General features: G+C 29.4%; 2 protein-coding genes across 4 annotated transcripts; both read left to right on the top strand.

Annotated features, from left to right (window-relative positions):
- The first annotated feature begins 2,438 nt into the window (after positions 1–2,438).
- On the top strand, positions 2,439–4,206 carry LOC126676531 (dihydroneopterin aldolase 2-like). Of its 3 annotated transcripts, none has more exons than XM_050370749.2 (3): positions 2,439–2,546; positions 3,336–3,540; positions 3,776–4,206. In XM_050370749.2, exons 2-3 carry the CDS (start codon positions 3,344–3,346, stop codon positions 3,978–3,980), a joined length of 402 nt encoding a protein of 133 aa, XP_050226706.1. In that variant the 5' UTR covers positions 2,439–2,546; positions 3,336–3,343; the 3' UTR covers positions 3,981–4,206. The 3 variants fall into 3 exon arrangements, with proteins under 3 accessions (XP_050226706.1, XP_050226707.1, XP_050226708.1); XM_050370750.2 differs by having other exon boundaries at positions 2,454–2,567; XM_050370751.2 differs by lacking the exon at positions 2,439–2,546 and adding an exon at positions 2,585–2,602.
- Positions 4,207–8,851: 4,645 nt separating this feature from the next.
- On the top strand, positions 8,852–13,851 carry LOC126677883 (uncharacterized). Its single transcript, XM_050372697.2, has 12 exons — positions 8,852–9,033; positions 9,154–9,206; positions 9,583–9,744; positions 10,266–10,387; positions 10,539–10,647; positions 10,723–10,762; positions 11,136–11,225; positions 11,319–11,418; positions 11,542–11,681; positions 11,987–12,089; positions 12,419–13,209; positions 13,405–13,851. Exons 3-12 carry the CDS (start codon positions 9,606–9,608, stop codon positions 13,616–13,618), a joined length of 1,848 nt encoding a protein of 615 aa, XP_050228654.1. The 5' UTR covers positions 8,852–9,033; positions 9,154–9,206; positions 9,583–9,605; the 3' UTR covers positions 13,619–13,851.
- The last annotated feature ends 391 nt before the right edge of the window (positions 13,852–14,242 follow it).

Consider the following 14,242-nt stretch of genomic DNA (forward strand, 5'->3'; position numbering starts at 1 on the left):
AGCAACTGGAGTTTGAGAATTGTCTTTGAGATGCCCATTTTGGATGCTTAAATATGATTTGGGTGAGGGCCTTCTACAGGGAAGTATTATTTATTCCAATAATTTTGTAGAACAACTTTTTATTGATATAATATAATTATATGTGCTCTTATTATTTTAAGTTTAATTTCTAATTTAGAAGTGAAATATTGTTTAATAAAACAATATACTATAAATTTTTAATTAAACAATATTACTTGTTTTATATTCATTCCATTTATGCGCATGATTATAGAATGCATTTATTTTTGCTGATACAGTCGCAGGTTATAATTGTTCTTCTTATAGATGTGTTAATTATTTCTCTAGATAGAGATAGATACCGAGAATAAAAAAATGAACATTGTATAGTTGAATGATATTGATTAATCACTTAAAAAATTCACGACCTTTTATTCCCTTTCTAATTTTACGTTGAAAAAAATATCAATTATATCTTATTTTGCGTATTTAGTTTTTTTTGAGAAGTCATATTCAGGTTTCAATTGTACCTAAATTATCAAATTGACCTTTCTTTCATTTGGACTAAATTCAAACAAGTCTTGTATATTTAAATAACTTTCAAATTCAATGATATAAATAACAAAAACAACAAGTCTTTTCCACAAATTCAAATAATAATATCAATAATTTTTTTTACTTAATTTAAGTTTTAATACTAATAATTGTTTTTAGCGTCTCCAACACTAAAACCGTCTCCAATTATTAATAAATTTTTTAAAATTTAATTTAAAATCTTAATTATTCAAAATTAATCAATTTAATTAAATCAAAATAATTTGTTAAAATATACAATTATTTTTTTTAAAAAAATAAATTTATTAAAAACTATTCGTGTTTTTTAAAACTCGATTTTGGTTCATCTTGAAAAAAAAAAACGAATTAGATCTGATTCACACGATCCAGTCAAGGTTCGTCTTCCTCCCATGGAATGTTCATCTTCTATGGCGAACCAGATCTGGTTCGTGTAAATCAGATTTGGTTGGTCATGAGAAAAACGAACCAGTTACGGATCAGAGGCGTTTCATTTGGTGGTTTTATAAAATTCATATTTTTATTTATTTTTTGGTTTAAAAAGCTTTCAAATAAATTATAAATTTTGTTTTTAGTATCAACAAAATTTATCTTTTAAAATAAACATATATTTTGGTTCTCCTAATAGAATATTTGTATGAATATTTTTAAGATTTAAATCCTCTTAAGTTATAATGAACATGAGATGTCAATTTATATTATTATATAAAAAAGTAATAAGATAATTTATTATTTTCTGCCTTCCCTCTTTTCTTCAAATTGGTTGAAGTGTATTTTTTTATTTTTTTTTTAAAATAAAATGAGATAATTATTAATTCAAATCGACTTGTAAGATACTCAAAAAAATTCGAGAACTATTCCTGATGATCTGACAAAAAAGCGGTGTATGTTAGAACATGCGCCGCCTGATTTATAGATCGCATTACGAAAACAAAATCAATATTACTAAACTACTTTGCTAAAACAGAACAATCCTCGGCCATCATCTCGGGATCAACCACCAATGGAATTTTAAGTTTCAAAATAATATCCATAGCATATCACTCAATCGTTATGTTATCAAAATCCAGTGGAATCGTTATGTTATGTTATTAGTGTCCGGTTGAGTAAACTTAAATAATTCCTAGTTTTAGTGATTGGAACTAATTTAACTACATAATTTAAAATTTGACACTCTTTTTAATCTTTTAAACTGATGAAAATATTTTAAAAGATTGAATTCGTATTATTTATAAAAAAAACAACTTTCACAAAAATAAAATAAGAATTCAATTAAAAATATAAATTTTCTAAACTAAATTGCTTCGAAGCTCAAAAAATAAATATATAATTATATATTCAAGTCAATTGGTGTGAATCATGAACAGATCACTAATTACTTGCCCCCTTAAAAATAATGGTGCCAACTCGAATAACAATACAAAAGTATATTTTCTGATATGTTTAGATTTCATTTGACTTAGTTAATACTCTTAGATATTATTCATAAAACGGTTAAATGTCTGAATGACATTTAAATTTTATAATATATTTAAGATTATTACATAAGTTTTGATTTATATTTATTGATACCATTTAATTTTTAATTTTAGTTGAAAATACTTAATTATTTTCCTTATAACCTAAATGTAAATTCACATTAGCTATTATAGTATTAAATTTATAAATAAAATTATACATTTGATTTTAAACTATCATATCAAGTTTGGTCAAATCAGATTATTTAACAAGTTCAGAGGTTTGATAGGTGGAACATTAAGTTTAGGAGTTAAATGAGTAAAAGGATATAAATTCAGGGGTCAAACTATATATTCAGTACTTAGCTAGCCACATTAGCTGATACGTATTAACTTAAAACTAAAAACGGCGCCGTTATAATAAGGGCAGACGAAAATAAAATAAGGAAGAAGAAGAACGACAAGTACGAGGAAGCCATTACAGTACTGTAAGAGCTTATCGGCGGTAGCTTTGCGGTAACGTTTTTCCGACCGAGAGTTCAGTAAATTTCACAATTCTTGATTATCATTTGGTGTGTTCTAGAGTTATTATTGCATTAACTTGATTTCATCTCAAAATGTTTTTTTTTACCTTAAACAGATTTAGATTTTTTTTATGTTAAATTGAATTACTTCACTTTGTAAGCTGTTATAGTAAAGGGAGAGCTTAATTTTTTTGATTATTTTGTGATTATGTAGCTGAATGCAACTTTAGATTCTCCATTGATGTAATTCAGAGTTTTTAAGGGATAGAGATTGAACTATGTTTTAATGTTGCAGTTGCCCAGATTTGAATTCTGATCTGGAAGTGTCTGATTGTTTATTAGGAATGTAAATGTTTACCTATGCTGCATGCAAACTTGTCGAGTCCTATGTTTCAGCATTTTTTCTGAAAATACTTTTGAAACTCGAAATTTTTATATTTATAACATATTATTATGAAAGAAATATCGCTTCATCGGTTACCGCTTCAGTATTTCCGTGTTTGAACAATTTCTATTTTTGGGCAGCATAGATGTTTACTAATAGTGTGATTTGGTTTTGAGTTGGAAGAAAATTTCTAATCGGATTAAGATTACCTCAAGTTTACTTCAAATTCAGGAGTAAAGTTCAACGAATCCACATCATTCTTTGCAAAATGAATGGTGTACATTAATTTAATTAGGATTGGACTATTTTGATGTCGATTCGTTGAAATTGACCCCTCAAGTTGAAGTGAACCTGAGGGGATCCAAATCCTTTCTAATCACATTGTTGTTTGATCAGGGTTTACGATGGAAAATGATCAGATATTGAGTGGAGACAAACTCATACTAAGAGGACTGAAGTTCCATGGCTTCCATGGGGTGAAACCTGAAGAACGGACTTTAGGTCAGAAATTCGTTGTAGATGTAGATGCCTGGATGGATCTCGGGTCAGCTGGTAATTCTGATCAGCTGTCAGATACTATCAGCTATACTGAAATTTACCGGTGAGCAATGCATCATTGAATCTACTGTTAAGAGTTTATGATTATCCGAATTTTATGATAGTATCTGGTCTGTTCTAGTGTTTTTGTTTTGATTATTTGAAATTCATCATTACTGCCATCTTCCGACTTCTTGAACCATTTTCATTATTACGTTGACATTGGGAAATACCTATTAGTCTTCCGGCCTATTGAACTGTTATTTAGGCTTTTGATTGTTTACTTTGTTGTACAACAGAATAGTTAAGGAATTTGTTGAGGGCACGCCCTGTAATCTACTCGAGTCGGTGGCTCAACGAATTGCTTCCACCACTCTGACAAAGTTTCCACAAATTTCCGCCGTGCGTGTGAAAGTTGGGAAGCCTCATGTTGCCGTTCAAGGTCAGCTGGATTATTTGGGAATTGAAATCTTCCGACGCAGAACTACAGGTGTTGCAAACTAGATTAATTTACATATTTGAGGTATAACACCTTTCCCCCCCTCTAATGTATCATCAAATTATGTGTTTTATCGACATTGAGTGGATCGGAAGCAGCTTTGAAATCATAATTTGTATTGTATTCATCTATTCAGGGACTGCATTTCGAACAAATACACACTCAAAAATAATTGATGTTTCTACATACACTATGTAAAGTTCGGATCGATGTTGATGTTTAGGTTGTTAATTTAGTTTATTTCTATCTTCAAATCTTGTCCACCCTTCATATTCTTAAATTTTGCCTTGCTATGATATTTCTCGCTGTGTCAAAGTAAACAAAGAAAATGAAAAGTGAAATTCACTTCTGTCATGGTATCACCTAAGTTGAGCATGTATTTTTAAGTTAATTAGGTATTTTCAGGTTAATCGTGGATATCCCTGAATGCATTTACTTTGTACAATTTGGGAGTTAATTAACACACAAGTTCAGGAACCGCAACGACCCTTTTCTCTTTTCATTATTATATTGACATTTTTATTACACGACGCTTGTAAAGCATAATTTGTTTTCTTTTGGAATATTCATGTTTCTGCCAATCAATTCTTGCCAGAATGTTGCTTTTAGGATAACAGATTTTTTATTAGTTAAAGTCTATCTCGATAAATTAATGAGGGAAAATTAGATACATAATTCAATATGAATCAAGCACTAAAGTGTTATCTCCTTAATACTATTGGTGATGTGTCTGTCTCAAATCTTAATTTACTTCTGTAATTGTAGATTTTGGTCATATATCAAATGGGAAGTTTTGTACTATTTCTCTGGTGCATACGACAACTTTCTTTTGAATAATAGTTCAACCCAATTAGTACTATTTCTTTAATGCATATCACGGGTTAATTATTTTTTAGGTTAGCGAATTATAGTATTTTTACAAAATGATTACCAAATTATAAATAGTTACAAAATAGTTATGAAGTATATTTTTTTCACAAACCGGTACCGAACTATAAAAAGTTACAAAACAGTTTACTTGAGTATTTTTTTTTATAAACGGATTACCATCTTGATGATGTGGATAAGGAATAAGATAATTTTTTTTTATAAAAAAACAACAGTTCGGTAACCGTTTTATAATAAAACTATAGTTTGCTAACTATTTTGTAGCTTTTTATAATCCAGTAACCATTTTGTAAAAATAATATAGTTCGGTAATCATTTTGTAACTTTTTATAGTTTGATAACTATTTTATACAAACACTATAGCTCAGTGACCTAAAATATATTAAACCCTGCATATCACAAATACTTTCTCTAGAATAATTATTCAATGGTCATGCCATGTTATTTATGAAAAAAAATTAACAGAATAATTGTAATACTAAAATATTTAATAATAATAAATAATAATAATAAAATGTTTTAGTATTGTATGTACTCATTGACATGTTGCATACGGCGTGATACAACTTCTATATGAAATAATTTTATTTTTTTATTGTAAGCAAACTGTCAAAGTTTATATTGAATTAATTGAAATTGAAATTGAAATAATTAGATTATTTTCTTTTAATTCAAATGATATTAAAAATTATTTTAATTAAATTAGTTTGATGAATTTATTAATTTTGAAATATAAAATCAAACCAAATCGAATTTTTCAATTAACTCGGTAATTAAAAATATATATAATTATTGTTAAAAATGAATATAAATTATTCAATTAATTTGATTAACTAGTTTTTTTTAAAGTAATTAGTCATAAATACCAACAATTTTTATTGATGATTTAAATTAATTGAAATAATTAAATTTAACAGAAATAAATAAATTAATTTTATTTAACCGATAGTTTGCTCATCTTTACCTGATATAATACATATATTTTTGGAATAAATTTTTTATTGACCTCTTTTAATTATTTTTTATTATACTCATTTTTATGTATATGATAGGGGTCCATCATAAATTAGTGTAAGTACACTAATAATATTGTTGTATGCTTTAAATTAGTCATCTCCCACTTGCTTACCAATTTTTTTTTATCAAACTCATCCCTTGACCCACTACTCAATGGTCACAATTAATAAAGTTTCCAACTTTAAATGTTATCACTAGATTCACTACAAAAGCAAATTCAATAGGAGAGGATGAAATATAGGTTATGGTGTTCCACATTAACATCACACTACCAACTATCATTAAATTTCCATGCTCTCTCAATTTTCTTTTTACCCAAAGTGAGTGGCCATCATTAAATCAAGACTTCTTTCTACAATTATTTTATTTTATTTTAAAATAAAAAATAGTTACAATTTCATTGAATAATATAAATAGATAAAATAATATTTATATTATATATATAAAATAACTTTACAATGAACCTAAATTAAATGTCAAAGTATAATTTTACACAAACTCTTACTAAAACTATGAGAATTTATATGGACTCAATCATAATCATAATCATAATCATGTAAATTTCTCAATTCATAAGAGCTTGAAAAAAGGAAAAGAACCAATCATCTACTTTCTATAATTATTTTAAGTAATTTTAAAATTAATACATTTTATAATTAATAATATAAAAATTAAAACTAAATATAGGTTAGATAAATGAGATTATCTATATAATATCCTACTTTTAAAACTTAATTTCACCTTTTTGAGCTATATTTAACAATTTCTCTCTCCACCTAAATTAAAAACTTAATTTCAAAAATACCAACTACATGTTAAGTTTCAACTCATATTAGATCATTTTATCATCATAGCTATCATATTATTCTCTCTCTCTTCTCTCACATTTTTTTCTCTTTCTCTCTACTACTTCATTTCTCGTCTTGGTTTTTCGCCGTCGCATTTTTTCCAATGAATTTTTCGTCGTCACTTTTTTTTTCCAGTGAATTTCATCACCTTGTTTATTCCGATAGATTCCTCGACGTCGTTTTTAGATTTTTTAGGTTTTCTGTACAAAAATTATTACAGATATATTGATCTCTGGTTAATATATGATCTATTGTTAATATAATTCTTTTCTTCATTCTCTTAATTTGATGCTATTGATTTCGTACACAACGAATTGATTTATGTTTTATGGTATTTTTGCTACCGATTTTGTATAAAACGAATTGAATTATGTTTTATGCTGTTTTATGGTGTTTTTACTACTGATTTTGTACACATCGAATTGATTTATACTTTTTATGGTGTTTATGATTTTTTACACTAAAAATGCCATATAGATACACCATAAAAATATTATAAAAAACACCACCATAAAATATAAAAAATATATATATAAGAAAGATATAAAATATCAAAAAAGGGAATTTTTAATATATAAACTCTAAAACAGATACCTCAGGTAAAAAGAAAAGGTATGAAAAATAAATAAGTTAAAATAAAGGTGTAGAGGTAGTTATGTTTTAAAAAGAGGTATTGTGGGAAATTCTCTCTATATATAAATTGTAAACTCTTAATAATATAAATTAAATAATTTTAAAAACAAAAATTAAATAGAAAACTTATTTAAATAAAAAAAACACGAGAACAATACTTTTAAAATAATTATTTTTATAATAAAAAGTACAAAATTTTCCATTAAGGATAAGTTTTATAATTCAATTAAATAAAAAGTAATTATCAAACTAATAATTTATTAAAATAATTGAAAATTATGTATGAGTCAGAGTAAATTTCTCATATTATCTTTTGAAACATAACTCTGCATCTTTTTTTAACCTGTTTACATGTTATATTTTTTTTATTTATCCAAGATTCATGTTTTAGAATTTTAATTTCAAAAATATTTATTTTTTACTTTTTTACGTTATATAATTCTTTTATTTTCTAGTGGTATTTTTATGGTGTTTTTACAGTGTTTTGTTTACAATATTTATAGTGTATTTGTATGGTCTTTTAATGTAAATACACCATAAAACACCATAAAATATAAATCAATTCACTGTGTATGAAAGCAGTAGCAAAAACACCCAACCCTAAAAACACTATAAAAACACCGTTAAAACATAATCAATTCGACGTGTACAAAATTAGTAGCATCACAATATGAGAATAATTATATAAACAATTATAATAATAAGAGATCAATAATAATTTGTGTACAAAAAATTTAAAGAAATCACAAAAAACCTAAAAAATCTAAAAGGCAGAAGATTGACGATGATGAGAAACCACCAAAAAAAAGATGGCGATGAATAAATCATCAAAAAAATAAGACGACAATCACCTGAATAAAAATAACGACAATTGGACCACCCAAAAAAGGCGACGACGACGAAACAAAAAAAAAGGTGATGTTGTGTTCGCAAATTTAAAAAAATCGTAGATTTGAAAAAAAAAAGAAAAAAAAAAGAAATTTGAAAAGAGAGAAAGAGAGATAAGAGAGTTTGATAAAAATGAGAAAACGAGAGAAAATAAAGGTAGACCTAATTAAGAAGAGTCATTTTTGAAATTAAGTTTGTAAATAAGATAGCAACAAAAATTAAAAAAATATAGTAGTTAAGTTTTAAAAGGAGGATATTATATAAAAAATCCCTATGAATAATTATTTTAAAAATTAATTAAATATTTATTTAAACTGAAAACTAATTGAACATTAATAATAATTATCTATTTGTAACAACTAAAAATTAAGTAAATATTTTATCTAAATAGAAATTTACGAAATGGCTATTTTTGTTATTTCGATTATTACAAATATATGAATATTGATAGATCAATAGATAGATATTGGTATAGATTTTCTCTTTTTCCAGTTTAAGCCAAAATCTTTAAAATGTTTATTTAGCAACCAAAACAGGAAAAAAAACCTTTAAAATGTTGGCTATAATTGAAAAAAATGAGTACCCGCACGTCAAAGTTGGGAAATTACAGCGCCACAAACAGACTGTCCACTGCAACCTAACCTCGACTTCAGTAGCTAATATTAGTATTTTACAAACTAACTTTAAAGTACTATTCTTTTGAAAAAGCTGAATATTTTTCTACGAATTCGTCAAGTTCAAGAAGAGTCCATGTTCCTTACCCTTCTGGGTAGTCACGTATCAGGTGCCTCTGTCTGACTTGTAATCATTGTTTTACTCTCTTTTTCACTTTGAGATCTGCGCAAATTATATCCATCTTCATCATTTCTTGTTAAGTTCAAGCTTTTCTTTGTAATTCTTGAAGGCCAAGAACAGCCCCACCCGGGTTCTTCCTGTGAAGGAACTTCATAATTTGAGGTATGAGTTTGATTGATCCTCTAGTTCCTTTTTTATATATAATTGGGGAGCGGTGAGCGTTTATGTGAGGAATTGAACTCACGACCTTAGCAGTTTTCTGTTATGGTGATCGTGTAGTTCCTTTATTTGGAGCTTTTCTTTTGATGGACTTTGATTTTTTTTTGGTTGGCTTAGATATGTTCATAAATTGTGTTTGTGAATTGGTTACAGTTATTGATGGAAGAATTTTAATACCCTTGTATTAAATTTTCAAGTTGTTTAATTCTATTTATAGTATGTTGCAAGTTATTATTGGTTATTTAATGTCTCATTTTCCTAAAACTTTTTAAATGTCTTAGGTTAATCAATGATAAGTGTGTTCTATATTTGATTTCAGAAAGTAGTATTGGAGATGCAAAGATGGGGAAGAATGAGAAAATCTCAGAATATAGGGAAAGGCTGGACAGAACATTGGCATCCCCTGAACTCACAAATGAAGATTCACTTAGAACCCTCGTCAAGAATCAGCTTCTCCGCTCTTCACTTGATGAAGATGAAGGCTAGTTTCTTACCAAACTCTCTTACATGCTCCTAGGAACAATACAAATGATTCTGAGAGCTCATTTCTATTGTAAATCGACTCGAGTCAAGTCGAAATATTGTTAAGTTCGAGCTCGACTCATGCACACTCTAAAGTGCAAAGCTCAAAACTCAACTCGAACTCGATCGGGTTTCATTTTAGGAGTTCAAACCCGAACTTGGAAGGATAATTGTGACTCGAGTTTGACTTTTAAATTTTAGTTTAAAAATAAGGGTATTTTGGTAAATATGCATACTATAATTGATAAAAAATAAATTAATTAAATCTCGATTGGACTCATCATGATGCGCAAACTCAGCTCAAAAATTGACTTGAGTAGCTTGAACTCAAGTTTGACTCTCGGTTAATATTGAATCGATTTTGAGTATTTCGTTGAATCAATCCTGAGAAACTCGCGAGTTGACTCGATTTGGTTACACAATTGCACAGAAAATTTCATATATCTACAACTCTGAAACTTTTTACTTCTGTACTTGTAGGCTGTAGTGAGAATGTAATTCAAAGAAAGACTAATGAAGTCTCCTATTTTCTTCAAATGTTGAGGAGCACTAGTGACCACGAGACATTACAAAATGGTCAAACTTCTCATGGTGAATGGAAAGTATGTCCTCTTGACCAACTACTTCTGTTTATTCTCTTTCTCGTTGATCGCCTATCCCGTAAAAGAACGAGCATACCATAGCTGAGATATTTTTGTACTGTTTGTTGCTTTCTATATATTGTCTTTGTTAACGCTCGCTCCTCTTTGATAGTTAAAAGATGATAATGAAGAGTATCGTGTCATGTATCGCCCAGGACCTCACGGTACTCCCCTTCACACATTACTTGTTGAAGGCTATGTCGACGGGCCTCTTGATACTTGTAAGTTTGGACAAATATGAATTAGAAGTTGCAGTTATTTAATTTGACAGTGATAAGTATAATATCATAATGCAGGTTTATGCGTCTCTTGGGAATCAACACTCTACAAGAAATGGTAAGATTTGTTTCTATTAGTGCTATGGCTTCATTTCGTAATTTGATATCGGTAAAAGGAAATTTTACGAGTTTAAGGAATGGTATAAATATGCATATATAACATTGTTTCAGTGTCCAATTTTATTTGAAATGACTCTTTTTTTCATTTAAATTATTTGGTTTGCAGAAAGCATTAATTTCCAACTCTGTGCTTTTATGTTACTCTAATTGATGTTTCGAGTTCTTATTCTGCATATACGGATGCTAAGTTTAGAATGCTACTTGAGAATTTCTTTTACCTATTTCTCTCGTTAATCTCTTATTAACAACCTTCTCATATACTATGGACTAGAAGTCACTATAGTTGTGTGATATTATGTAATTTTTTCCAGGTGGCCACAGAGTAGTTTTCCACCTTTTCGAATTACATATTGCGAATGTTTACAAAAAGTTCGGATCAGTGAACATCTAACTTTGCTGAGGTTTGTATAACATGTTTAAACGTTGCTTGTAAAATTCCTTTGCTTGAATCTAAAACTTCAAATGCTGATTTTTCCTTAAATTATGGAAGAAAGGGTGAAGGTAACATGGCCATTATCAGCTAGGGAAGCTGTTGTGCACTTTTTTTTATTAGAACACCTGAAAGAAGGTCTGCTGGTTGTTCTCGTAAACTCGGTAATCCCTTAAGATGATTGAAGGATCTAATTTTGTTTGCGATATCTTTTATGCATTTATGTTTGGAAAATCGGTAATCACGGATTGAATTTGAACAGAACTTTATCATACTAATGCTTTCAGATATCAGATGCGGAGAACATTGACAAAAGTACCCATGGATTTACGAGGGATGGCATCCCTGAAGTGAAGGATGTGGTAAGAATTGATATAGTCGGAGGCTTTGCCATACAGAAAGTGACCCCTGAAAGAAGTTACTTCCGGTGAGTAGTTGCTGGACGCATGAAGAGTTAGTCTCTTAGTATTAGATTTATTTAGTTGTCTTAACTTAACTTGCCAAAGGAAGCAATCTAACTTGGTTTTCAATTACAGTCTATTAAGCTTAACTTAATTTTGATTCTGAAAAAGGATATGATAAACTGTTATTACTCTTTCTCTCCTGTTATTTTTAAGTAAAGGCGAGGGTGCTTGAAAAGAAATCAATCACTAAATCACTTGGAGGACTAGATATTCCTGTTTTATGCTTTCGATTTTGTTGAAAAATCTGAAAATTGAGAAATTTATGCAGAACTATAGCGACTGTGGATTTGAAGCTGGACTTTGTTCCACCATCCCTTTTAAATTTCATATCACGGCAGCTTGTTGGAAGCGGTTTCAAACTATTTCAGAAGGTTGTACACTTCTTCCTATGATCCTCACACATCTGTGATTCCTTTTTTATGCACCAGACATGTATAAATCAATGATTATTTCAGCTTTTTGAAAATTCAAGGCTCTTTGTTTTATTACAAAAACTTAAAACAGAAATTAGCTTAACTTATTTAAATCGTGCGTTGTATTCAAGCAGCAATGAGAAAAATCGGGCCTTGAATTTTCTTAAGTTTAACGTATGCAATTTGACTAAGGGAATACGAAGATCTACTAAATTTTCTGCTTGATAGGTTCTTGCTAAACATACATCTGTTTCTTTTTCTCACGGTCGAATATCTGACTGCTACAGGCAGTGGCTTCTGTCTCCAACAATGATGAAGATTATAGCAAAGCTTTGGAGGATCCATTGTATGCTCGAATACACGAGGCTCTATTGTCCACCGTTGAGCCAAACGATACCCCGGAAAGGAAAGATCTCAAGACCGACTCTTGCCTTCCGTTACAAGGGAATTCTACAGAAGAGATGCATAACAATTCGGCTGATAACAATGCAAGTGAATCTATGGTCGGGAATGAACAAGTCGCTGACAAGAAAAGTTTTGGTGAGATTGAGGAAGGTGAGACTCATGAGAGTGAAGAAAGCAGACAATCGAAAGATGAAATTAAGTCCGTCGAACACAACGATGTTCATAGCAATGGTGCAATTGAAACTTCATACGACACTGTACCAGCTACATATAGGAAAATAATTAGTGAAATTGAGGAAGAAGAAAGTGATTTCAGTATAGATTTCAAAAATGACATATCTGAACCGTCAAATTACATAGCTGCAACGAGAAGTCCTCTTAACCATAAAACAAATATTGCAGTTAGTCCTGAGGTCGAACGAGCTTTATATACTCTAGAGAAGGCCATTACTTTAGTCCGAGAACGTGGTAATAACAGTGTAGTGAAGTTTTCCTCCGTCTCCGTAAGCAAAGAGACTCCAATTCAACAAAAGATTACAGAGACAAGTTCTATATTTGCAAAGGATGTAGTTTCTTCAGATACTGAGGTCCCTGTTGAAGTATCCCAGAAAGGAAGAATTGTCGATAGGACATCACATGAATCAAAGACTAGCTCGAGCAATTGCGATATCAGGTACTAAATGTGAGCTTGCTGTTGATAATTTTGAGTAATTATCATGGCTGTAAAATATTTTTAATATGTATATTGATGCAATTACTTTTATTTTTCCTCCATTTTTCGTTTTATTTGCAGCTTACTTCCGATTCAGTATCACTTTTCCTTTTAATGAAAGTGAATTGAGATAGAGTTTTAATTTTTGTATCGCAGGCGTACGGGGTCAAATTCTTTCGCAAGAGAAGTAAACCATAACAAGATAGCACCGGCATCACCATCACCGGAACAGGTAACAGCTCTATCAAATACGCCACTTAAATTGAGCGACGATAAGCTAATGCTTACCGAAGTGGATGGGATAAACAGTAAGAAACCGAGTCGGAAGAAAAACCATATGTTCTGTTGCTTCGATATGAGCCGTCGATGAATGATACCTTGACGGAGAAGAAATTGAGACCATTAGCACAACAAAAATGCCAAGACTGCTGATTTTTCACGTCATCTCAAGCTTACATAGATGCGGACATTTTGGTTTCCAATTAATTGTATCAAGTGTGCCATTATATATATTTGTATTATGTAATACTACTAATAATTTGTATAATTCATGTATGATAATGTAACATTTCCATATCAAAGCGAGAACAAAATAATTGATAATTTTACACTTCTACTAAAATTTCCTATGTTTCCTTTCCGTATTTATATCTTCCTTTTCGAACTGCTCAACTCGAGACTGGCTTGATATTAATTAAATTGAGAAAGTTGATATCCACCCGTGTTTAAACCCGAACTATTCGAGTATAATTTATCAAATAAAATTTTGTACTATTTAACTCTAAAGTTGCCAATAAATGTTAGCTCAAATAGCATATGCGCTCGGTAAGATTTTTTCAGAGAGTTTTGGGACCGCACTTTGTGAATGCGCCAAAATCTCCGATATATCTCCTGTCATAATAAAAAAAATTCTAAAATTCAAATCTAATGGAGTTTATATAATTTAAATGTTTTATTATTTTGTTTTATTTATTATTCAAAATTAAATTAATTA

This window comes from Mercurialis annua, linkage group LG4, assembly GCF_937616625.2.
Source record: "Mercurialis annua linkage group LG4, ddMerAnnu1.2, whole genome shotgun sequence".
Classification (NCBI taxonomy): Eukaryota; Viridiplantae; Streptophyta; class Magnoliopsida; order Malpighiales; family Euphorbiaceae; genus Mercurialis; species Mercurialis annua.